General features: G+C 39.7%; 1 protein-coding gene across 5 annotated transcripts in view; it reads right to left on the minus strand.

Annotated features, from left to right (window-relative positions):
- Nucleotides 1-12065, minus strand: part of BDP1 (B double prime 1, subunit of RNA polymerase III transcription initiation factor IIIB) — a 124857-nt gene that overhangs the window by 36175 nt on the left and 76617 nt on the right. For all 5 annotated transcript variants that reach the window (XM_060191230.1, XM_060191229.1, XM_060191228.1 and 2 more), the window contains 4 exons: nt 9315-9519; nt 8121-8308; nt 2456-2843; nt 1026-1148 (listed from right to left, as the gene is read on the minus strand). In XM_060191230.1, coding sequence (XP_060047213.1) covers nt 1026-1148; nt 2456-2843; nt 8121-8308; nt 9315-9519 — 904 coding nt within the window. The remainder of the gene's footprint in view (nt 1-1025; nt 1149-2455; nt 2844-8120; nt 8309-9314; nt 9520-12065) is intronic.

Raw genomic sequence — 12065 nt, forward strand, 5'->3', positions numbered from 1 at the left:
GCTGATCCCGTCTGGTGCCAAAGGTCAAGCCCAGAGACTCATGCACGCAAGACGCACACAATACTTGAGTCACCTCCCTAGTAAGCAATTTTTGGTTCAACATCTAAAACTCCATCAATGTAATATCATGTTAATACAATAACAAACAAAAACTATGAAGTTATCCCACTATCAGAATGTTGTCTTTGGCAAAGGAGACTTAGATATGACAATAAGAGCACCAACAACAAAAGGAAAAAACATGCACTGAAATTTATCAAAACTAAACACTTTAAAAACTTCATTTGCAAAAAAAAAAAACAGTAATATAAGTACCGGTAACATTGGGAAGAATATAAAACAAATTTCAAATAAGCTTTTAAATAACTTATATTGGTAAGATAGAATGTCAATAGAATCGGGGGTCCGGCGGTGGTGCAGTGGGTTAAGCGCATGTGGCGCAAAGCGCAGGGACCGGCGTAAGGATCCCGGTTCGAGCCCCCGGCTCCCCACCTGCAGGGGAGTCGCTTCACAGGCGGTGAAGCAGGTCTGCAGGTGTCTGTCTTTCTCTCCCCCTCTCTGTCTTCCCCTCCTCTCTCCATTTCTCTCTGTCCTATCCAACAACGAATTGCATCAACAAGGGCAATAATAATAACCACAACGAAGCTACAACAAGGGCAACAAAAAGGGGAAAAAAATGGCCTCCAGGAGTGGTGGATTCATGGTGCAGGCACCGAGCCCAGCAATAACCCTGGAGGAGGAAAAAAAAAAAAAAAAAAAAAGAATGTCAATAGAGTCATGAGAATACTAAAACCTACATTCACACACACACACACACACACACACACACACACACACACACACACACACACAAATAATAATCTTTCCAGCCAAAAAAAATCTATGAGTTGTTCGCTATTTTCTATTATTCACACCTTTAGAAGGAAATAAATTAGAAGAACTACTTGTAAACATAAAACCTGCAAAATAAACTTGTCTTTTGAAAGTAAACAAACAATGGCAAGTGTAATACAATGGGTGCTTACAACTTGTAGTGCATTTAAATCTGCTTCTGGTTTCATTTCCTGAGTAGTCACATCTGTATTTGAAAACTGAGGTTCAACAATAGCTATGCATTCTACATCTGGAGCATTCACGGTTATTTCAAGCTGTCAACATGAAAAAGATTTATTATTTAATTTTGTCAGACTACAGATAACAAAATATTTGTATCTTAGTGCTATGTGTTTCTTTCTTATTAACCAAAGCAATGCTCAGCTGTTTAAGGTAGTGGCAGGGAGTGAACTGGGTATCTCAGGTATGCATGTACATTTGTTGTGTTACCCCTGGTGCTATCACCCCAGGCATTAAGGGCTTCTCAAAAAAAAAAAAAAAAAAATTCTAGCATATAAAGGAATTTTTCTGCCTTTGTATACTGACTATATGAAAAATAATGTAAGCATTCCTTTCCAATTATGAATACTATTTAAGACAGTCTATATTCAAGGATACTTCCTAGAACCTGATTCTCAGAAATTAATTTCTGGTATTACTTTTCTCTAGCAATGTACCTTTCACACAATTAAATCTGTATAATGAAAAATATATAGCTAAATGAATTCTCATGCAGTTAACCAGTTGACCTTAAACAAATTAATCCTTTTACATTTTGTCATTTTAATATTTATTTATTTTGATAGAACAAAGAGAGAGTTAGTGTGTGTGTCGATAGACAGAAAGACAGATAAACAGACATACATCTGCAGCACTCCTTCAACACTCATGAAGCTTCTCCCTATAGATGGGGTCTGGGGACTTGAACCCAGCTTCTTGGGCATGGTAACGTGTACTCAACTAAGTGTCTCACTGCCTGGCCCCACATTTTGTTACTTTGATCTAAAACCTAAATCTACTATCTTCAAACTACTCAAAGAAACAACTTTACTTTGTATCATTTTCCTATTTAGCTTGAACCAGTCTACTAATTCATTATCTTCAAAAGATCTAATTTTTAAAGATATATTTATTCATTTTCAAGTAAGATCAAATTTCTATCATTATTATTAGACTGATTTCCATTTGCAGGGAGTAGGGCTATATGGGCTAAATAACCACATGGAATTACACAATCTTCTTAATATTTATTTATGTATTTTATTTGATAGAACAAAAAGAAATTGAGAGGGGAAAAGTAGAGAGAAAAGAAATCTGCAGCACCTTCCCCTTCAATGCTCATGAAGAAACTAGGGTGCTTGAACCTGAGTGCATGGTAACATGCTCACTCAATTGGGTATGCCACCACCCAGGCCTTCCATCTTATTTCTATAGATCCTTTAGACTATCCTCCAGGGTCCAAACAGATATTTGGTAGAAAGTACTTAAAGAATGAACTTTTCAAATACCAGCAGTCTTTAAGAGAAGAAATATCAATAAAAAGACAGAAACAAAGTACCAAGAATTCAAAATGCAAAAGTACCTCTTCCATAGTTTCCTGGATACGAACAGGAACAGGTTCAGGAGATCTGAGACCAACCGGTACAAACACTGGGGCTTTGTTTACTTCTTCTGGAGCAAGATGATAGATTTCGTCTTCATAGTCAGGTTCATAATCCTCATCCTCATCTTCATCTTCTTCCTGGGAAGCCCGAAGTGTCACTAGCATGGGCTTTGAAGGCCTAGTTTCCTTCTTAGAGGTCTTACTCCGAGCTCGTTTTGATCCTCGTCCTCTGGTAGCATTTGGTTTGATCTTTCGATGTGTTCTCCTCTCACTATGGACTATCTTAGATTCAGATGCAGAAGAGATAGTTGTTCTCTGATCCAGATTGATTTTAGAATAATTTGGTTCTTTTAACAGTTGTGGACAGCTGGATGTTCAATCAAAGTAAGTGTCTGATTACATGCATATGAATGATCTTAATGAAAACTAAACTTAAAGAGTAAAAATCCAGATCAAAGCTATTAAAATTAAAACTTCTACTATGCAGCCCATTTAAAACTTAAGTGAAAGTAGTATTACTAATACTAGTTTCCTATTCAGTAAATTCTTAGTTATTTAACTAAAAATTGTGCACAAAAAAATTCTGAATTCTCACATCATTTTGTCTCATTTAAGAAAATGACAACCCCGACACCTATGGACATCTAATCTTTGATAAGGGGCCCAAAGTATTAAATGGAAGGAGGCTCTCTTCAATAAATGGTGCTGGGAAAACTGGGTTGTAACATGCAGAATAATGAAATTGAACCACCTTATCTCACCAGAAACAAAAATCAACTCCAAATGGGTCAAGGACCTGGATGTTAGACCAGAAACTATCAAATACTTAGAGGAAAACATTGAGTTGTCCACTATTTTAGCACTATTTTAGTTACTAGTACACTTTCCCACCTAAACCTCAAGGGCATCTTTGATGAAACAAACCCAGTTGCAAGGAAGACTAAACAAACCAATGGGACTACATCAAAATGAAAAGCTTCTGCACAAAGAAACTATCACACAAACAAAGAGACCCCTCACAGAATGGGAGAAGATCTTCACATGCTATACATCAGACAAGAAACTAATAACCAAAATATACAAAGAACTACGCAAACTTAGCACCAAAAAAGCAAATGACCCGATCCAAAAATGGGCAGAGGATATGAACAGAACATTCATTTCAGCGGAGATCCAAAAGCTAACAAACATATGAAAAACTGCTCCAGGTCGCTGATTGTCAGAGAAATGCAAATAAAGACAACATTGAGATACCACCTCACTCCTGTGAGAATGACATACATCAAAAAGGACAGCAGCAACAAATGCTGGAGAGGCTGTGGGGACAGAGGAACCCTTCTGCACTGCTGGTGGGAATGTAAATTGGTCCAGCCTCTGTGGAGAGCAGTCTGGAGAACTCTCACAAGGCTAGACATGGACCTTCCATATGACCCAGTAATTCCTCTCCTGGGGTTATACCCCAAGGATTTCATAATGCCCAACCAAAAAGATGTATGTACTCCTATGTTCATAGCAGCACAATTCATAATAGCTAAAACCTGGAAGCAACTCAGGTGCCCAACAACAAATGAGTGGCTGAGAAAACTGGTATATATACACAATGGAATACTACACAGCTATTAAGAACAATGAACCCACCTTCTCTGACCCATCTTGGATACAGCTAGAAGGAATTATGTTAAGTGAGCTAAGTTAGAAAGATAAAGATGAGTATGGGATGATCCCACTAATCAACAGAAGTTAAGAAAGAAGAACAGAAAGGGAAACTAAAAGCAGGATCTGACTAAATCAAAAGTAGGGCACCAAAGTAAAAGCCCTGTGGTGAGGGGGAGGGTAGACATTCGGCTTTCCGGGGCGGCAGTGGGGGCAGGGGTGGGTGGATGGGATGGGGCACAGTCTTTTGGTGGTGGGAATGGTGTTTATGTACACTCCTATTAAAGTGTAGTCATATAAATCACTAATTAATATGAGAGGCGAAAATTGATTATATGTCTCAACTTTTTAAAACACAGAGTCTTTTTAATACATAGGCTGAGTCTTTGATATGCTGACTCTCTCAAAAGTCTAGACCAGGTAGAACAGAAGCAACCGGAGGCACAGCTATATACAAGATGCTGGGTATTATACAACAAACCCTAACAAAGGGACTTTCCAAAGTTAACTCAATTACCAAATAATTTGATGATAGCAATAACTATCCACTGTCTTCTTGAACCCTAAGACAGCAGGAACCTCACATTTCCACAATAGAGCCTATATTTCCCCCAGTCCTGGAACCTTAGGGTAGGGCCCACTTTCCTGCATGCTTCTCTCAATTCTTATCAAATAATATTGCATCAGCTGATCGCAACCTAAATCAATGCAACAAGTGCCAACCCAGCATGCTTCACTTCACTGTGTCCAGAGACTTCAGGTGTGCAATGACAACCCTTCAGCTTCCTCACTTGGGTGAGACCTTCCCTTTCACAGTTTTCTCTAATTCCATTCCAGGTGGTCCACTTCCTAATAAAGTCCCCAAATCTAGATATAGACCACATCCCCTGAGACAGAGCATATGTTCACACGTGTCCATAAACAGGGCAAAATATATACCTGAAAGCAGAAGTACACAAGAGTCTGCAATGAGTACCCCCCTCCCCCGCAAACACTTCATCTGCACTATTCCAGCCTTTAGGTCCATAATTGCTCAACAATTTGTTTGGCTTTGTTTGTTAACTCTCTTTTCAGCCACCAGGTTCTGGATGCCAGCATGATGCCGAACAGACTTCCCTGGTCTAATGACCCCACCAATGTGTCCTGGAGCCCCGCTTCCCCAGAGACCCACCCTACTAGGGAAAGAGAGAGGCAGACTGGGAGTATGGATCGACCAGCCAACGCCCATGTTCAGCGGGGAAGCAATTACAGAAGCCAGACCTTCCACCTTCTACAACCCACAACAACCCTGGGTCCATGCTCCTAGAAGGATAGAGAATGGGAAAGCTATCAGGGGAGGGGATGGGATATGGAGATCGGGTGGTGGGAATTATAAGGAGTTGTACCCATCCTATCCTATGGTTTTGTTAATGGCTCCTTTCTTAAATAAATAAATAAAAAATAATTGAAAGAAAGAAAGAAAGAAAGAAAGAAAGAAAGAAAGAAAGAAAGAAAGAAAATGACATAAAAGACTGAAGTTGGGACAAGTGTGCTTGCTTTGTCATGTCCACAGTAACAGTCCAATCCCCTACTGCACTAATGGAAGATGTTTTGGTGCAGTGGTCTCTTTCCTTCTGTCCCTTTTTTTTATTATTTTATTTTATTATCTTTATTGGATAGAAACAGCCAGAAATTGAGAGGAAAGAGGAGATAGAGAGAGAGAGACAGACAGACACTTGCTTCACCACTCCTGAAGCTTTCCCCCTGCAGGTAGGGACCAGGGGCTTGAACCTTGGGCCTTGTGCATTGTTACGACACGTGCACTGAACCAAGTGCACCACCAATGGTCCCTCTTTCTTTTTTCTATCTCACAAAGTTGTACTGGAGCAGTAAAGCCCCAATAACAGAATTAAAAAAAAAAAAAAAATGAAGGAAAGAGGGGGAGAGAGGCTGAACACTAAAAGCTTTAGAAAAAAAATAGGACTGGGAGGTGGCACATCCAATTAAGCACACATAGTACTATCACAAAGGCCTGAACAAGGACCTGGGTTCAAAAGTCCTCTTTCCCCACATGCAGTGGGGATGCTTCACAGTAGTTGAAGCAGGTCTGCAGATGTCTTTCTCTCTCTGTCCCCTCTCAATTTCTCTCTGTCCTATCAAATAAAATGGGGAGAGGGGTTAGAATATAGCTGCTGGGATCAGTGGATTTGTAGTGATGGCACCAAGCCCCAGCAATAACCCTGGTGGAAATATGGAAGGAAGGAAGGAAGGAAGGAAGGAAGGAAGGAAGGAAGGAAGGAAGGAAGGAAGGAAGGAAGGAAGGAAGGGTCTTACTCCAATAAATACTACAAAGTGATACTAACATGCTATCGGGTAAAGAGATTAGTTTAAAAGAAAAAGGGGTGGGGCAGGCACAGGTTGGAGAGGTAAAGTATATGCTCTGTCAATCATGAGGCCTTGAGCTCAATTTCCAGCACCAAAAGAGTACCATGAATAGCACCAAAGAACTTGTAGGACAGTGTACATTTGGTGTCTCTTCTCTTCCTCCCTACCTCCTTGTCTCTCTCTCTCTCTCTCTCTCTCTCTCATATATATATATATATATATATAAATCAAAATGAAATTGGGCTGGGAAAGCAGCTCTATGGTATTGCGCATGGTCAATGAGTTCTGGGTTCATTCCAAGGCAGCACATTAAAAAATGTATTCTTCTTTTAAAAACTTAAATTCCACTGCATTCTCCTTGACAACTACAGAAGGTTCCCTTGTATTTGCTTTTTGGTTGTTGTCTTCTAACTCAAGTTATCAAAAGGGTCCAGTGCTTAAAGGGTTCCAAGTGGTCATTTTGCCCCCCCTTTTGTTGATGGGGGTGAAAGAAAAAGCAGACAGAAATAAAGAGAGAGAACGGTCACCTAGAGTATTTATCCACCACTATTGAAACTTCCCCCATGCAGGTGTGGCCCAAGAGCTTGAAACAGGTCCTTTAGCTCGGTCACATGTGAGCTGTACCAGGGGCATCACCACCCATCCCCAGTTTAGTTTTCTTCTGTTTGTAACTTCACTCAAATTAGCACCCTAATAATTTAGGTAATATACACTATCTGGTTTCTGTCTATTCAAATATTGTCAACATCTAAAGCTCTTAATGTAGGGGGAAAACAATCTTCCTGATCAGAAAAAGTAATTTTTTAAATATTTATTTATTTAATCATTTTTTTTGCCCTTTTTTTAAATTGTTGTAGTTATTGTTGTTATTGATGTTGTTGTTGTTATTGTTGGATAGGACAGAGAGAAATGGAGAGAGGAGAAGACAGAGGGGGAGAGAAAGACAGACACCTGCAGACCTGCTTCGCTCTTTGGGAAGCAACTCCCCTGCCAGTGAGGAGCCCGGGGCTCGAACCAGGATCCTTACGCCAGTCCTTGGGCTTAATGCCACCTGCACTTAATCCACTGCGCTACCGCCTGACTCCCCAAAAAGTAAATTTTAGTAAATAAATTTCAAAAGTGGAAATGAAACAACCAACAACAAATAGCTACAGATCTATTGTGATTTTTTTTTTTTTTTTTTTTTTTTTTTTTTTTAGTATATTTGATTGGCAAGTGAAGTGACTCAGCAAGTAAATATAGCCCTTAGGTCCCAAGTCCAGGGTGGTACATGCCAGAATCATGTTCTTTCAGTTAATAAATATATTAAACTATAAACATATTTTTTACATGCTGAAATGTATTATAAAACATTAATTTATAAATTTACATAGCATATATGGCTGCCAGTGTAGGGATAATTAACATCTCTACTCTTTCTTTTTAGAAGTTAGATTCACTAAATCCTAATTTCTTCATAAGTTTAATAACAGTACTACAATGTTATCTATATTCAGTACACTGTAAAGTCCATGCTTAAGGAATATGTCATCCTTTACTCTGCCAACAAGTTAAGACATTCATAAAAAGTAAGTTTTTTCCGATCTTAGTCTGGGTGTAAATAAAAATATGTCAAATAAAACTTTACCTTTTTAGCTTACTGAGATACTGCTCTTCAGCAACTGAAGAAGTAGAACTGTCTCCGACAGTTTTCTCTACATCACTTCCTAGTGGTTCACCTTCTGATGGAGTGACTCTTTTGGCCAAAGCATCCTCTTTGGAACCTACATGAGCTCTTGCTGAAACCTCCAGAGATGTCAGAAACTCAGTCTTTTCCTTTAACAATAAATAAAAGTAATAAGTTAACATAATCATGGACACAATCCCTATAGCAATTTGGCTTGGCAGTCTGGCCTAAATACATACATTTACAGACACACACAGGCACTCCTGTGAGTACTTTCTAAATTTTTATAATGTTGCAGAGTCACTCAATTTTCAGGAAAATAATTATAATGCAAAATGCTAATCTCTGCTTTTTAAAATATTCTATTTCATGATTCCAAAAGAATCAAGCACAATACTGCTTTTTTTTCCAGTCAGGGAGGTAGTTTAGTGATAGAGCAAAGGATCTGTACACATAAACATCAGAATTTGATCCCCATCACCACCTATGCCACAGTAAATGTTCTGGTTCTATGAGTTCATTATTATCATTTCTCTTCCTTTTTATATTTTTTGGAGTGGTTAATGGTTTACATTACAGCTGTAAGAACATGGGTACAATTTTTCATCTCCTTATGATAGGTGTCTACAAAACACTCTCACCCTCAACCTAGTGTCTTTTTCACCATCATGCACCAGGACCCTAAAGGCCTCCAGTCCCCTCCCTTCCCTCCATCCCCAGAGTCTGCTTTGGTACAATGCACCAAACCCAGCCCAGGATTTATTTTGTTTTTTCCCTTTCTGTCCTTCTTCCACCCGCACCCCTAAAGCATTGCTCAAGCTCTGGCTTATGGGAGGAGAGGGGGTTTGAACCTGGGACTTTGGAGCCTCAGGCTTGAGTCTCTCTTTGCATCACGTTTATACTCCCACCCCTGTTCTTGTTTGTTAAGCAGCCTGGATATCCAAGAACAGGTGAATGGCTAAGAAAGTTGTGATAGATGTACACAATGGAATACTACTCTGCTGTTAAGAAAATGAAGTCATCTTCTTTGCCCCATCTTGAATGGAGTTTGAAGGCATCATGTTAAATGAAATAAGCCAAAAAGAGAAAAATAAATAACTGGATTATTCATAGGCAGGTAGAAATAAATAATTTTTTAATTGCTTGCAAACTTACTTTTTGAAGGAGCTGAGAGTCACAGTCTCCCTGCTGTTGCACATTATCTTCTGGCTTCTTTGTCTCGCTCTGATAGGCCCTGTTTTTTTCTAGGCATGGATTCTCTTTTTTACTGACACGTGCTCTTCCCAGATTTGGCTTAGCTTTTTGGAACTGTCTTCTTATCAACTGTGGTGGCCTCAGAGTATGTGTTTTATGTTCTTGTCTAGAATGAAGTACAACTTATGCCAAAGAACAAAACTCAAGAATTCCATGGGTCAGGAGATGGCTCACACAATAGAGCATTCATTTTGCCAAAGAAGAAGACATGGGTACCACAATAGAACATGGTGCAAGAAAGAAGCTTCACGAGTAGTGGAACACTGCTATAGTGTCTCTCCTCCCTCTCCCCACTACCCCCATCTCTCCCTCTATATTACAAAGGAGGAGGAAGAGAAACAGTGAAATAAGGAGGAAGAGCAGCAGCACCGGCCAAAGCTGTTGCTGTTGCTGCCACTGCCAGGAGCAGTGGAATTGTGCAGGCACAAAGCACTGGCAAAAATTCTGGTGTGTGGTGGGGGGGGGTTGTAATAGTTGATGTAAACTTTAAGGTAAAACATTCTATATTTAAAGCAGTGAAGAAATGAAAAAACTATTTATGGCATGTCTGAAACCACATAGGATTTCATTTCAAAGCCCAGTAATCTTTTAAAAGCTCACTTAGTAGCACAAACACAATTTTTACAAAGGTTGTATGTAATCTGTCCTCTCTTACTCAGTCTTTACCTTTCCTACATACACTGATCTTTTCCTCCGTCAGTTTCAACTAACCCCACTGCTATTCCTCAAAGATACCACATAAGCTTTTGCCTTACATGATCTACAATGGTTGTTCCCTCTTACCCTAGACATCTCCTTGTTTTGATCTTATACCTTTTATAAGTCTTTTCTACGATGGTACCTTATCAACCAAGCATTCTCTAATCATTTGCTAGAGAAAAGGTATATCCCTAATCAAAAAAGTATATCTCTAATCAAAAAGTATATCCCTAATCAAAAGCCCTAATCAAGATTCTCACTACTCCCTAGTTGTATTTTAGACTTTTTTCTTTTTATTCAATCTTTTTAATAAAAACCCTACCAGTGTGTCCTGGAGCTCCACTTCCCCAGAGCCCCACCGTACTAGGGAAAGAGAGAGGCAGGCTGGGAGTATGGATCAACCTGTCAACGCCGATGTCCAGCGGGGAAGCAATTACAGAAGCCAGATCTTCAACCTTCTACATTCCACAATGATCTTGGGTCCATACTCCCAGAGGATTAAAAAATGGGAAAGCTGGATAGCATGACAGTTATGCAAAGATACTCTCATGCCTGGGTCCCATGTTCAATCCCCCTAACACCATTAGCCAGAGCTGAGCAATGCCGTGGTAAAAAAACAAACAAAAAAATATACATAAATAAATTTTTTAAAAGACTGGAAAAAAAAATGGGAAAGCTGAAGGTCGGGCAGTAGAGCAGTGGGTTAAGTGCACATGGCACAAAGCGCAAGGACCAGCATAAGGATCCCAGTTTGAGCCCCCGGTTCCCCACCTGCAGGGGAGTCACTTCACAGGTGGTGAAGCAGGTCTGCAGGTGTCTATCTTTCTCTCCCCCTCTGTCTTCCCCTCTTTCCATTTCTCTGTCCTAGACAACAATGACGACATCAACAACAACAATAATAACCACAACAAGGCTACAATAAGGGCAACAAAAGGGAGAAAAATGGCCTCCAGGAGCAGTGGATTCATGGTGCAGGCACTGGACCCCAGCAATAAAATAAAGAATAGGAGGCAAAAATAAAGAATAGGAAAGCTATCAGGGAAGGGAATGGGACAGGGAGTTCTGGTGGTGGGTACTGTGTGCAGTTGTACCACTCTTATCCTATGGTTTTGTCAATGTTTCCTTTTTATAAATAAATTAAAAAATTAAAAGGAGGTGGTGCACCAATTGAATGTATATATTACCATGCTCAAGGACATAGGTTCAAGACCCCACTCTGCAGCTGCAAGGGAGAAGCTCACAAGCAATGAAGCTGGTGTTCAGGTGTCTCCTTTCTCTCTTCCTTACTATCACCCTCTTCCTCTCAATTTCTCTCTGTCCTATCTAATAAAATAGAAAAGAAAAAAGAAAAAAAAATGGACACTAGGAACAACTGATTCATAGTGTGGGCACTGAGCTCCAACAATAACCCTAATGGCAATTAAAAAAGGAGGAGGTGGGGAGAGATTGATCTTGGTCTTGAAAACGATATAAAAAACATTTAATACACAATACAAACACACTAAAGGAATACAAATGGATTCATAAGAAATTTACATTAGGATTTGGTGAATTTGGTGTATTGCACTAAGGACTGGGATGGGTGGGGTGGATGGGTGGGTGATTAATAAAAAAAAAAAAAGGAAAAGAAAGAAATAAAAACAAAAAACAAAACAAAACAAAAAATAAATTTACATCAGGGGCCAGGCAGTGGCACACCTGGTTAAGCACAAACATTACAGTGCACAAGGACCCAGGTTCCAGCTCCTAGTTCCCACCTGCAAGGGGAAAGCTATACAAATAGTGAAGGAGGGCTGCAAGTGTTTCTCTATCTCTTTCCCTCTCTATCTTCACTTCTCTTCTCAATTTCAATGTATCTGTCCAATAATAAAAAAGTATATATTTAGGGAGTTGGGGGATAGCGCAGTGGGTTAAGTGCACGTGGTGCAAAGCACAAGGACCAGCATGACGATG

Source organism: Erinaceus europaeus, chromosome 5 (genome assembly GCF_950295315.1).
Source record: "Erinaceus europaeus chromosome 5, mEriEur2.1, whole genome shotgun sequence".
Classification (NCBI taxonomy): domain Eukaryota; kingdom Metazoa; phylum Chordata; class Mammalia; order Eulipotyphla; family Erinaceidae; genus Erinaceus; species Erinaceus europaeus.